Source organism: Cydia amplana, chromosome 1, assembly GCF_948474715.1.
Source record: "Cydia amplana chromosome 1, ilCydAmpl1.1, whole genome shotgun sequence".
Taxonomy (NCBI): Eukaryota; Metazoa; Arthropoda; class Insecta; order Lepidoptera; family Tortricidae; genus Cydia; species Cydia amplana.
In genome coordinates, this window is record NC_086069.1 from 2874657 (window position 1) to 2889255 (window position 14599).

At 38.6% G+C, this 14599-nt stretch overlaps 1 protein-coding gene across 1 annotated transcript in view; it reads left to right on the top strand.

Moving 5' to 3' along the window:
- LOC134658013 (calcium uptake protein 3, mitochondrial) overlaps positions 1–14599 on the top strand; it is a 101617-nt gene that overhangs the window by 82587 nt on the left and 4431 nt on the right. The window contains exons 2-9 of the mRNA XM_063513649.1: positions 6237–6375; positions 7313–7423; positions 7645–7692; positions 7949–8031; positions 9674–9739; positions 11538–11609; positions 13721–13806; positions 13885–13978. Coding sequence (XP_063369719.1) covers positions 6237–6375; positions 7313–7423; positions 7645–7692; positions 7949–8031; positions 9674–9739; positions 11538–11609; positions 13721–13806; positions 13885–13978 — 699 coding nt within the window. The remainder of the gene's footprint in view (positions 1–6236; positions 6376–7312; positions 7424–7644; positions 7693–7948; positions 8032–9673; positions 9740–11537; positions 11610–13720; positions 13807–13884; positions 13979–14599) is intronic.

Genomic DNA, 14599 nt, shown 5'->3' on the forward strand with positions numbered 1-14599 from the left:
GGGGACACACATTTTACCACTTTGGAAGTGTCTCTCGCGCAAACTATTCAGTTTAGAAAAAAATGATATTAGAAACCTCAATATAATTTTTGAAGACCTATCCATAGACGTATGGGTTTGATGAAAAAAAAATGTTGAGTTTCAGTTCGAAGTATGGGGAACCCCAAAAATTAATTGTTTTTTTTCTATTTTTGTGTGAAAATCTTAATGCGGTTCACAGAATACATCTACTTACTTACCAAGTTTCAACAGTATAGTTCTTATAGTTTCGGAGAAAAGTGGCTGTGACATACGGACGGACAGACAGACGGACAGACAGACAGACAGACATGACGAATCTATAAGGGTTCCGTTTTTTGCCATTTGGCTACGGAACCCTAAAAAACCGCTTCAAAATCCGTTACGTAGTTTTAAAGATCTAAGTATACATAGGGACAGACAGACAGCGGGAAGCGACTTTGTTTTATTTTATACTATGTAGTGATGTAGTTTGTATGTTTGACCATTTGTACGAGCAAGGTTACCTTTTGTGGTTTTCTGACAAACAGAAATGGCAAAATGATGGATAGGAACAAACTATTATCTACAATTATTTAGATTTGATAGACGTTTTTTGAATAACGCCATTAGTCTATAAATATGTAGTAGGTATCATCTGGTCAAATGATCAGTGTATCAGCGCGCTGGCTCTTATTAGCAAATAAGAATAATAAACAAGCATGTGAATAAATTAGTCTGCCTCATTGCCCTCGCACAAGTTACGCACTTGCATCAAAATATAGATTTTTTATTAAAATTAGCATTTAGGTATTAAAATGAGTATTAAATTAAGCCATTTGTCAGAATCTAAAAGCAATCAAGGTGTACGCAATACTTAAATTGATATAAACGAATAATATGGCACTTAATTGACTGAAACCCAATACATACTTACTTGATTTATAAAAATACCTCGTAAAAATAATATTTCTTCAAACCAAAACGCCTATAAAACAAAACAGTGACGATATATATCAAAATGCATCATCCAAGCAGTAAATCATTCAAAAACCAGCTTCCTACAGTTTCCAAGAAATCGTGCGACTGATTATAGTTTTGAATTAACGTTATTTATGCTCATACAAGTGTATGAACACCGTGACTGGACGATAAAAGATAAGTTATGCGTTTGCAATGACGTGGGTAACTGGTGTTTAACCAGTAAGAGTAAGAGTGCTTTCAGACTGGCTTTCTGCGTTTATAAGCTCGTATCGCCATAAGCATTTACACGCTCGCTATTCGCTTACTTGTATTGTGGGCTATAACCGCGACCAATTTCGCTGGTCTTTTCTCCTCTTGTGGTTCGCGATAATCACAAGGGGCCTGTTTCTCAAAAGCTTGTAACTTGTAATACAAGTGGAAGTCCCTTTCTAACTAAAGCTGTCAAAAAGTGTACATCCGCTATCCGCTTGTTTTACAAGTTACAAGCTTTTGAGAAACAGGCTCCAGTATACATATTTATTTCTAACTTGTATAAGTAGGACAATATTGTCCTCGTACCTATGCCTGTATTACGCTACTGTGTTCCATCCGGATGAGGTAAATAAACTCGTGAAGAATGTCTTATGGCATTAAGTTCGCATTTCTAACATTAACGCTTTCTTTCTCAAGAATTATACACGTAGTTTTATTAATCAAAAATTATATTGTAGACAAGAACACATTTTATTTCTCCCGGTGTCATGTCCGTTCAATGTGAAAGGGCTCTAAGACTTGTAAACGTTAGGCCCAGTATGGTTATTTGAGAAGTCTAGAACCGTATTGTGGTAATAAAGTAATTAAAACTTATTACTAGGTACGCTGTAAATCTTTGTGATAACGGGTAATATTATTGAGAAAAGCGTATGAATCAGTAATGACTTGATGTCTTAATCAATTTTATAATACCTATTGCAACCATTTTAATTGAATGGAGTGAATAAAGATGCTCGACGCCAGGTCAACTGTCAAATAACTAATGGCATTAGTATTACTATTAGGATAGTATAATACTACTCGAGCAAAAGAATCCACGGACACTGTTCTCTAGCGCCTGAAAAATTACTTTACAGTTTGGGTCAACTTTGTAAATCCGGGTCCGATTGGTCCCGAGGGCCACGGCAGGCCTTCGTCACTACCGCTTCCTTTAGGAAATGTTCTCGGAAATTTCAGGTTAATGTCAAAATTTAAGAAACTTAAATTTCTTAAGAAACGGGAACTTTCAATCCCCCTACAAAAATATGAGAACTTTCCGAATTTTTTGAAATTACGTGTAATTTTCGCATATTAGGAAACTTTCCGACGGCACATTAATTAAGACTTTGGAGACTGTTTGGAAACGTTCGAGGTTTAATAAATTATTTCTTATTATTTTACGTAGCATTCCATAGATTCAAGCTGATATATAAAATATTTCTTATTGAGAAATGTACCCGCTTGATTTGCATCGGCATGTTTGGCATGTGTGATTTAGATATCTGTTTTAGGTAGGTACAATACAACACCGTCGAAATGCGTTAAAAATGCCATCCTTATTTCCCTTCACCGATCAACTAAAAATTAATTCGTTAATTAAAAGTTTTCAACGACAGGTCATGATTTCATTTCACATAGAAATACCTCTGCTTCCGGCAAGCCTGACGGTAAGCGATCACCACAGCCTATGGACAGCGAACACCTACTGTTTGTTGTTTCAGCTATCTATGCTGTTACATTTGATGCTGTGCCACTAACGATAATTTTTGACGAGACCTAATAGAATCATTATAGTACTATAAGATAAGATAACATAAAAGAAAGTTTATTCAAGTAGGCATATTATAATGCGCTTATGAACGTCAAATAAAGCTACACCGGCTCCAACCCTACACCTCTGCCTTGAGAAGATTTAAATCCCCCCTCAATTGGAGGAGGGTATCCCAATAGGATCGGCAACAAATAAACTTCGCGACATTCTGCTTTCACCTGTTAGAAGAATAGGCTACATGACTAATTTTCATTTATGGTATCAATCGATCGGGTTTGTTTTTAGGATCAAATGTCTATATGGGGCCCATTGCATTAAACTAAGTAACACAAAAGTCAGAAATTGTAGTCAAAGGTCGACAGTTGCACTTCACTCGCGAAACGCCCTAAACAAAACGACAAGGGAACGTGACGTCAAGGTCTCTGGGAGCCCATCTTGTAGTATGGACAAAACAAGAAAATTGCTTTTTTGTCGGTGAAATATTGCGTTTATGTATATAGTTGCTACCTATACAATATTTTTTTGGATCAAATGTAAGGAATCGAATGGTACCCTTACTTTTATCGTTTTTGGAAGTTAAAAAAAACTTAAATTTTGAAACTTTCAGGTCAGGTTCTTGTAATTTTTCAATATTTTATTTTAATATCCACATTATTGTGATAGATTACTCGTTTGATATCTATTTTACTAGATTTTGTTATAAAATTCAACATGTGTCATCATCCCTATTATGCAACGAGTCATTAAGTCCATTGGCAGACCAAACAACGAAACTGAAATAGAACACCTAGTTTTCACGAGCTTCCGTCGGTCTCCTGTGGCGCTGCACTATTTGGAGTTATGGGGTTCCGTAACCAGTTTTCTATTGATAATAATTATTGGAAAATACTCAATAAAGAACTCGTGTCGGGACTAAAAGAATCAAAAGTAGAGATAGATAGATAGAGATCTTTATTTGCATACCATAGTATAGATGTTACATACATGGACCCTGGAAAGCATAAAAGGATATAATTTCATTGTTTTTACCTTTAATTCCGACGTTTCAGCTGAGTTGCACCAGCTGTGGTCACGGAAAGACGGCGTAAAAACGGACGGTAAAAACAATTAAATTATATCGCGGTAAACCCGTTTATGTAATTAAATATGTGTACAAAACGCGAGAGTTTAAAGTGTTATATAGCATAAAACGAGTCAAGCTATTCAAATTGAGACTTACAAGATTGTTACCAACAATGGCAACAACATCTATTTGTTATACAGGCTGTAACAAAAACAGTATGCTCGGCATAGGTTGTGATTAGGAAAAAGAAGAAGAAATTTTTTGACTTATAATTTGAACTCGTGTAATTTCAAAAAGTCGTTTAAAAATGAGAGCGTAACTTTGATTGTATGGCGGTGGTTGGGTTCGTGTGCCTAGGGCACCAAGGGCCAATACAGACGGACAACAACCCGACTGCAACTTGTATGGGAACTACACGCCGACGTTGCAGTTGTCATGCAGTCGCCGTGTAGGTCCCAATTCCCACACAATTAAATTGCAGTCGGGTTGCAGTCTCGGCCCTTAGTCTATCGAAGAACAGTTTAGTGTGGCACTTTCTTCCGTAGGCACCGTTTATTTCGAGCAACACGGAACCGTTCGCGCGTCGGTCACGCTCTGCGGTGTCGCGTTACTAAAGTGACCAAGTTCGGGTCATTTGTCCGTCTGTCACTAGCTGAGTGTATTCGTGTTTGTGTAATATGGGCTTTATTGATTGAATGAAACATTGCATAAATTAATTAATTAATAGTTACTTAAAAATAAAAACCAAATAGGTATATTTTGGTTTTATAAAATTCGTCTAAAAATAACTTTTTGTGTTGTAATTATCTACTGGTAGTCTAAAGATATTGACTTCTCTTTTCTCACGCATATATGTCTCATGAGTCTTCTTAACAACTAGCAAATGAGTACCAACTCATTTTTACTCTTAAGACTAGATATAAGTACAAAAAAAATAGGAATCGTTTATTTTTTCTTTATAGGGGAAAAAACAGACACGTGGATAATACAAAAAAGTTATTGGGTGTAGATTATTAACCCCTAGATATACCTAAAAAGCAAACCGTAAAATCCAATTATCAAACAAGATTAACACTGTCAATTCCTATTGTCCAATACAACAGTCCAACGCAAACACTTCAGGTCAATAAAAGCCAAAACAGGGTTGCCGGCGGCAGCTCAAAGACCAGCCCTAACTTTAAAATTAAAAGAAATACATCTTTTATCACCCTCGTAAATCAGGGTTGTGTAATAAAATGGCAGTAGAACCGCATTGTCCTCTACTTAATAGCCGTTTTGTCACAAATATGCCGATAAATTACCGGCGAGTGCCACCCCTAAAAGGAGTTATAAATCTCGGGAAGGCTTAAGGTGTAGGGGTCAAATTTGTTTTTTGGGTGAGATACAAATGTGCCTTGTTGAGAATGCGCTGGTGAAATAAATATATCTCTCTCCCCTGTTACGACAAGCGTTTGAATTATTGGCGGGACAAAACCAATAATGACGGTTCTTAGATGAATTAATTACATACTTATGTATTTTAATGATATTACTTATTTATTGGTAACCATACCTACATTACCTCATGTATTAAAACGTCGTAGAACGTATTTAGAAAAATATTATTCTTTATAAAGTTACAAAATGTACCTGTAGGTAATTTTTAGGGTTCCGTAGCCAAATGGCAAAAAACGGAACCCTTATAGATTCGTCATGTCTGTCTGTCTGTCTGTCCGTCTGTCCGTCTGTCTGTCCGTCCGTATGTCACAGCCACTTTTCTCCGAAACTATAAGAACTATACTGTTGAAACTTGGTAAGTAGATGTATTCTGTGAACCGCATTAAGATTTTCACACAAAAATAGAAAACAAACAATACATTTTTGGGGTTCCCCATACTTCGAACTGAAACTCAAAAAATTTTTTTTCATCAAACCCATACGTGTGGGGTATCTATGGATAGGTCTTCAAAAATGATATTGAGGTTTCTAATATCATTTTTTTCTAAACTGGATAGTTTGCGCGAGAGACACTTCCAAAGTGGTAAAATGTGTGTCCCCCCCCCTGTAACTTCTAAAATAAGAGAATGATAAAACTAAAAAAAATATATGATGTACATTACCATGTAAACTTCCACCGAAAATTGGTTTGAACGAGATCTAGTAAGTAGTTTTTTTTTATACGTCATAAATCGCCTAAATACGGAACCCTTCATGGGCGAGTCCGACTCGCACTTGGCCGCTTTTTTTAAGTATGGATCCTAAAATAATGTAGGCAACGACATAGGTAGTCGTTTCGCTGCTAACGTAATTGCATAGATAAAAACCATGTGAAAAGGCGAGAATATATGTATTTCCTTAACCTTAACTCAGTACACAATAATATTATAATAAATACAAATGCTGAAACTCAAACTCATTCTTCTTTCACAGCCCGACGAGCTGGCTAAATCGGTGAAGCTAACGTCTCGAGAGCGTCGCTTCATCAAGTTCGCCTCAGTGGAGTACAATGGCCAGCTGTACATGACGCCTCAGGACTTCCTCGAGTCCGTGGTAGAGCAGGAACCTAGACGTAAGTACCCTCCTACACGTAGTCCCGGCGTAATCGGTGAAGCTAACGTCTCGAGAGCGTCGCTTCATCAAGTTCGCCTCAGTGGAGTACAATGGCCAGCTGTACATGACGCCTCAGGACTTCCTCGAGTCCGTGGTAGAGCAGGAACCTAGACGTAAGTACCCTCCTACACGTAGTCCTGGCGTAATCGGTGAAGCTAACGTCTCGAGAGCGTCGCTTCATCAAGTTCGCCTCAGTGGAGTACAATGGCCAGCTGTACATGACGCCTCAGGACTTCCTCGAGTCCGTGGTAGAGCAGGAACCTAGACGTAAGTACCCTCCTACACGTAGTCCCGGCGTAATCGGTGAAGCTAACGTCTCGAGAGCGTCGCTTCATCAAATTCAGTCTCGACTGTACCATTGGCGATATAATGACCAACCGTAGTACATGACGCTTCAGGGCTTCCTTGAATGCGTGGGAGAGCAGGAACATAGGCGTGAGCAGACTTACGTAACTATAAATACCATGTAGTTAGGGGAAAAAAAACCTGACCTTTAAGTCCTAATACAACCGCTCGTTGTTTGCATCTTTGGTAACTGAATTACTTTTGATTTAATTCTAATTAAGATCAGTCAACAGCAGATGTAATTAGATGCCGAAAGTAGTTTCATGATTTGTTAGATCCCAGTGGACCGGTCATCGAAACCAGGGTATACAACAGCGGCACCAAATGCTGTCATGTTTTCGTAAGAATAGTCCCCCTCGCCGTAGACACCTCAGTTGTCACCTAACGACACAACTAAATATTCTTTCTACTCGTTCCTTCATGTCTCACGTTGATGACATTGACCATAGTCAATTGCTCTCCGGTTCTTTGACAAATGGATTGAATTGTATTACAATGTTGCTTCAGCCTTGTACTTACACTTCAATAAAAGAATCGTGTTTATTTTCCAGCGCGACTAAAGCGGCGGGAGCTTACCACGAAGGAGATCGAACAGCTGAGGGACAGCACGCCCGCCCTGAAGAAGGGCTCCCCACAAATGTTCCGCAGCTTACGGGACCGGGGTAAAACATTTTAACATACATTTTTAGCTATTCATGTTTATTTATTAATCTTAATCCTTGTGCAGTGAAAAAGTACAAAAGCGAACTTATATCTCAAGAACTTTCTGTCAACCAAACAGATAATGTTTGTATTGTACTTACTAGATAAACATAGTTACGAAATTCATTGTTTCTATAAATTATATATATTATGCTGATAGGTATATTTATTAACTTTTCAGGGATTATTTCATACACAGAGTACCTGTTTCTTCTATCTATATTAACAAGTAAGTACTTTTTCTTCTTTATATTACACTAAAAGTAGGTGTACACCGAAAGTGGTACGTGGCGCTATTTATTTAATATCTCTGAAAAAGCTGAAAATTCTTTTAATTCAATTATATATTCGACAGATTTTAAAGATGCTGCCATAAAGCGTCGTGTCACTGATAAATATTATCATTTGTATTTCAATTACTTGTGTTTATGTAGGTACAACTAAGTGTAAACTATTGATATACCTATACCTACTGTATTTTCCAGAGCCTGCCTCCGGGTTTCAAATAGCCTTCAACATGTTCGACACGGACGGCAACCAAAGAGTAGATAAGAATGAGTTTCTAGTCGTGAGTATTTTGCCTACAACTTTATTAATATTATCACACTATTATAGTTTTATCAGTTTTATTAGTTATATTTATTAGGCATTTATTTCATAACACATGGAAAGTAGGAAATTATGAACACAGCTAAGTAGCCTAATACATAGATAGTTGATTTACTTATTAAGTACGCGTCTTATTGGAACAGTAACAGTAAGGTTCCGTTTTCGACCTTTTCTTTCTACAGATTTGAACCTATCTAATTTTGTTTTGGTATAGGTACGAGTACCCATATTAGTATAGGTACCTATACGTTAGACAAAAGAACGGTGGGTCACTTAGTTGGAACATTCTTAAGAAAACCTGTTTTTGTTGGTCTTGGAACCTGAAAGGAGGACAGAACAATCGAGAACCTCAACACGGAATTATACAGGGTGCCCGGTAATTAATGGATAACCTTCTAACCACCGACAGGGCACCTTAGGCTGGTCCAGAAAATGCACTTATAGGTCTAGTAAAAGTTTCGTGGTTTTCGAGATAATCGCACTTTTCTAAATTTGAAGTAAAAGACAGAAAAGTTCGATTATCTCGAAAACCACGAAACTTTTACTAGACCTATAAGTGCATTTTCTGGACCAGCCTAAGGTGCCCTGTTGGTGGTTAGATGGTTATCCATTAATTACTGGGCACCCTGTATACAACAAAATAACTTATTCAGGAGTTAATGAGTGGTCAAAATGCCGGGACAATTAAAGATGACCACTCATCGTGGCGGGCATGCAGTGGCTATACTGATGAATGGATTGCAGACCACGAGTAGTCGCACTCATAATACGCACATTTGCACAGTTTGTGAATCAATTGTTAAAGCGACGTGCAAGTCTTTAGTGTTTTCTTAGATGTTTATTGAAATATTTATGAGAAAAACTATTTTCCAATTGGGTACGTCAGTCATTGGACAATATACCTAGTCAATATGAGTAGTCATTATATTATACGTTGACTGATTTGCCTTAACAATTGGTTTACTTTCGTGAAATAAGTAGTTTTGCAAGGTTGACCCCTTTTGCACAGAATATTTCCCGTTTTATCCTTTATCCACCTGGCTTTTAATAAAGTTAAATAAATAATATAGGTGTACACTTATTTATATCTATCTGTCTCTAACTTGGGAACGTTATAAGGAATTAATAGTCTAAATCCCGGGTTATGGAAACTTTTGGGAGGTCGAATTTCCTTTTTTTCCGGTGCGGTGTGTGAGATTTTCTGAAGTATGAAAATATAATCGTAGTTTGACTATAGATTTATTATAAAAAACTATTTGTATTTTCGTAACTAATGTTTTCTTTGGAAAATCTCACAACTCACATATCTAAATCGCTTATCAAGATATTTTTTCATGGTTTAATAAGTAAGAGGTAACAACGGGTCTCTATTACTAAATCTAAACCGTCTATCTACTTATCTATCTTACCTTTGGCTATTTTTACAACACCCCTCAACTTTACTTAATAGTCATAATTTGCACAAAAGTTATAATCACATTTTCAACAATTAATATGTTCAAATTGATATTATAAGTAGTATATGTATATTACAGTTAAACTTATTATAGTTATTATATATATTTATTTATTTCTTAGCATGTTTTGTTGCTAAACGTTAGATCCAGAGGTTGCTGGGGGGGTCGTTCAGGGAGCGAAAGAACCTGGACGCCAAGAGCAAGGAGGCTGTGAGTGTTGTGGACGCTTCTGGGGCTGTGCCGCTCGGTTTAGCACTTTAATTGTAGGGTGGTAAGGTTTGAAATCCGCTGCTGGTCCCGGGGGTGGTTGAGGACAAACGTAAAAATAGGTGAACTGCGCTAGAAAAATGTGATGGAAGACTGGATTGTAGATACAGTCAGCAGCAATAGTTGCTAAGCGGGTGAGGTGTTCAAATTGATCTTGAAGCGACTTTATCGTTAAGAGAATAAGAGCGCGTCAAGGTCATTTTGAACACCTCGCCCGCTTAGCAACTTCTGCTGCTGACTGTACTACCACAGACCTAAAATGATCCTTACGCTTAAAGATGTGCTTACGCGTAATGTGAAATCTGACACAATGATTGTATTGTTTTGTTTAACAATTATAGTACATTACATTAGAGATGCACCGGATATCCGGTTACTATCCGGTATCCGGCCTATCCGGCCGTTATTTTAGTATCGGCCGGATACCGGATAGTAAAATTAACACATTTTGGGGTAAAATATGGAATCTAAAAAACAGTCACGGTCATAATGCTAACGACACAGTAGATAGAAATGAATACGTAACCAATGTCACACAATACCTACACTTATTTGATTACACAAAAATACGCTCGCGCACTTGTAACTATAAACGAACTTAATACGTAAAATGACATGATAATTGATAAAACTCGTTACGATCCTAGAAATGTGTCCGCGCGAACGTTCACTACGAAACGCACCTGCAAAACTCAAAATATAGGTATAGTTCCTCCGGCCGAATATCCGGCGGCCGGATACCGGATATTAGGCCAGTGTCCAGGCCGGATATTCGGTATCCGGTATCCGGCCAAACAACTATCCGTTGCATCTCTACATTACATACCTAGGGAGGTGAATTCGTGAATGCTCCAGATCGCAATGTTTGTGGCCCGAACCGAAGGTGAGGGCCATAAATATGCAATCCGGGGCATTAGGAATTACCGCCCGTGGTCTGTCTTAAGTTTTACGTCTTGCCTTGGCCAGGAAGCGAGATTTTCTCCTCGCGTAGCGGGGAGAAAATCCCACTTACGGGCCTAGGGTGACGTAAAATAAATAAATGAATGAATGAGATGATTGAAGTGTGCTAAAGGGAAGTCATCATATTTATGAACATTGAAGTAGCCGTTTGAATGTACTGATCGTAAAGGGGTTAGCGGACTGGAAATTACGATAGCTATTTTCAGGATAACAGGATATGCAGTGGGTAATTATATCTTGGAATATAATGCTAAAAAAGCAAATAATTTATGCAACCCTATTTTACGTTTTCGTTCAGGGATAAGGAGGTGTGTCCTGCAGTGCAATGGACTTTTGCACTGATGGCGATTTCAATTGGATTAGATACAGACATAATTATATATTAAAATCGTACCTACAATTAAAGTGCTAAACAGTTATATGTTTTGTTTTCGAGAACATATTTATGATTCGTAAAATGTATATTTTTTAACTTAATACTTATACCTAAGAAGATTCGTAGAAAATGTTTTGGCATAACTTGTATAAGTAGGTACTAACTGTACCTAGATAGCTTAGTAACATCTAAATTTTTCTTTATGTAGGTAATGTTTAACAATTGGCATAAGTAATACAATCATTTGCGTTTATTGTGAATAACTCAAAGAGCGGCACAGAATACCAAAAAAATAACCCATTTTTTAAATTCTAAATTGTCACGAAATTGTGTTATAATCGAATTATAATAAATTGCTTTGTATATATGTCTATTAATATGTATTTTTATGTATAACTATGTTAGCTGCTTACGTTAGTCTCGTCCAGTGCGCTCAAGAACAAGGTGGAGGAAAAAACGACCGCAAAGCCTTCGACAGTAAGTCCAAATTGCAATGGCAACATCGATTGGTTTCTTGTGACGTCACTTCATTGGTTTCTCTCAAATTCTGTAGTTTGTGCGTTGGCTTATGATTTGTGTGTCAAGTCACTGTGAAATTAGAAAAAAAACCCTAAACACAAAAAGATAAGATTTATATGTAGTTGAAACGAATTGTAATGATCTGTCGATGGCATTGATGGCAGTGAATTTTAAAATAAAATAATTAAGTCCGTTCAAGTAAATAAACTATAATATATGTACCTATACATTCAAGAACGATCGACCTACCCACCCTATTTCAAATGACATTGTTCAATTGTGTCCATACAAACTGGACCGTTTTCATATTCCCCTCGAAAAGTTTATTACAACTAATTTCAACAAACATTTACAACTCATTTCAACAAAGTGTCTACTTTTTGTGGTTAGCAATGTCTGTCAGTGTGTGTCCAGGCAGGAAAATTTCGTAATGTTGTATGGTCTAAATATTGTCATTTTGATTTCCTCCTCGTGATTAAAGCTACGCTCTTCTAGTGTCTAGGTCTTTAATAGCCTGATGGAAACGTCTGTTCCCTCCGTGCAAACGTGTATTTTCTCAATGAGGTTTGAACTTTACTCCTATTTAGCTGATGTATTCGTTGGTTTACAACTGAAATTGGCCAAATAAGTTAAATAATTAAGTACTATTTACTACCTAAATTCGTATTGCAGTATTCACTTCAAATTTTACCGATTATCCTTAAGATTTCAGTTCAATTTCGAGTGGAATGTGCCGGATATGAAATTATTACAGAGTTGAGTAGGTAAAAAAATTCTGGTAACATAATTTGGTTGTTTACTGACGAATATTTTCCAGTGCTACCAATATTTTTAGGAATTTTGCGGATTGCATGGAGTTACGTGATCTAATACTAGTTTATCTTATAATTCATAAAACTGATTTACCCTTATTGTGAGACTAATTTCTTAGTACCTATTGTTACGTTCATAATTTACCTGTGGGCTCAGCACGGTTCCATTTTTATCCACTATCACTATGCCCGTCACTTTCGCACTTACATACTTGTTAGAACGTGACAGGCATGGTGATAAATGATAAAAATGCGACCGTGCTACTAGGGCTGAAGAGTATTTTCTTTCAACGTTAAATAACGTAAATATGTGCATGTTTAAACTAAATAATGAATAAACTAGGTAAAAGGAAAACCTTTTTCATTAATAAATCGCTCTGCCTTAAGTGCCTTGTTTTAACTAATTTTATGTCGTTTGTCTTGATTACTTAAATTTTACTTAACTTTTAAAACTAATATTGTAATTTTCCTTCAACATTATTACACTTACCTGCTTAACAAAATTAAATAAGATATTGTAATTATTATCTTAATGTCTTTCTTATAACAATGTCTCATTTAGAAAGTAGTTCATTTAATTGACAGATTTATAAAGAGTAATGTGTTAGTGTATAGGTACTCAATGTTTGTGTTGTGATATCGTTCTTGTGCCGTCCAGAGTGTTGGATTTGTAAAATATCATGACATCTTCCTGTCACTTGTTCATTCAAGTGAGGACGCTAAGCACGAAGAATTTCGTACATAGACTCGTCATTTCCTATCTCTATCCATAGAGAAAAAAATACATAGAGTGCTCACTCCATACATCAGTTCAGACTATTAATTTCAGTGTCTACATCTAGCATCGAGTAGCGGAACTATCAGTACTGCTACTTGACAATAGATGTAGCACCGACCGGAAAGTCTTATCTCAACAGCATAAGACTTTCCGGTCGGTCGCGACATCAATTGTCAAGTAGCAGTACTGATAGTTCCGCTACTCGATCCTAGATGCTAATAGTCTTTTTGGTACTAAAACTGATATGGAGTATGGAGTGAGCACTCTATGTATTTTTTTCTCTATGCTCTATCGCACGCGCATAATTATATCGCTGTCCCGCCGATAATGCCGGCGGTCGATGCCACTGTGCGAGTGGGACAGCAATATATTATAGAGATAGGAACAGGCAATTTACTAAATACTTCGCACTTAGCGTCCTTACTTCAGGTACGAGTACTTGTTTATTCCTGACTTTCCTAACGTACAAGTGGTTGTAGATGGAGAAAATCTTCAGCTTCGCATGGCGCGGCAAGCGCGGGTTGGAGAGCCAAGATGGCGGCGACGCCGACAAGCCGCAGGACTCGTACGTCAACGACGAGCAGGGGCTGCAGCGGCGACACAACGTCGACACGCTGCTGCAGGTCAGTGACACGAGGGTTAGACAAGATGGCGGCGACGCCGACAAGCCGCAGGACTCGTACGTCAACGACGAGCAGGGGCTGCAGCGGCGACACAACGTCGACACGCTGCTGCAGGTCAGTGACACGAGGGTTAGACAAGATGGCGGCGACGCCGACAAGCCGCAGGACTCGTACGTCAACGACGAGCAGGGGCTGCAGCGGCGACACAACGTCGACACGCTGCTGCAGGTCAGTGACACGAGGGTTAGACAAGATGGCGGCGACGCCGACAAGCCGCAGGACTCGTACGTCAACGACGAGCAGGGGCTGCAGCGGCGACACAACGTCGACACGCTGCTGCAGGTCAGTGACACGAGGGTTAGACAAGATGGCGGCGACGCCGACAAGCCGCAGGACTCGTACGTCAACGACGAGCAGGGGCTGCAGCGGCGACACAACGTCGACACGCTGCTGCAGGTCAGTGACACGAGGGTTAGACAAGATGGCGGCGACGCCGACAAGCCGCAGGACTCGTACGTCAACGACGAGCAGGGGCTGCAGCGGCGACACAACGTCGACACGCTGCTGCAGGTCAGTGACACGAGGGTTAGACAAGATGGCGGCGACGCCGACAAGCCGCAGGACTCGTACGTCAACGACGAGCAGGGGCTGCAGCGGCGACACAACGTCGACACGCTGCTGCAGGTCAGTGACACGAGGGTTAGACAAGATGGCGGCGACGCCGACAAGCCGCAG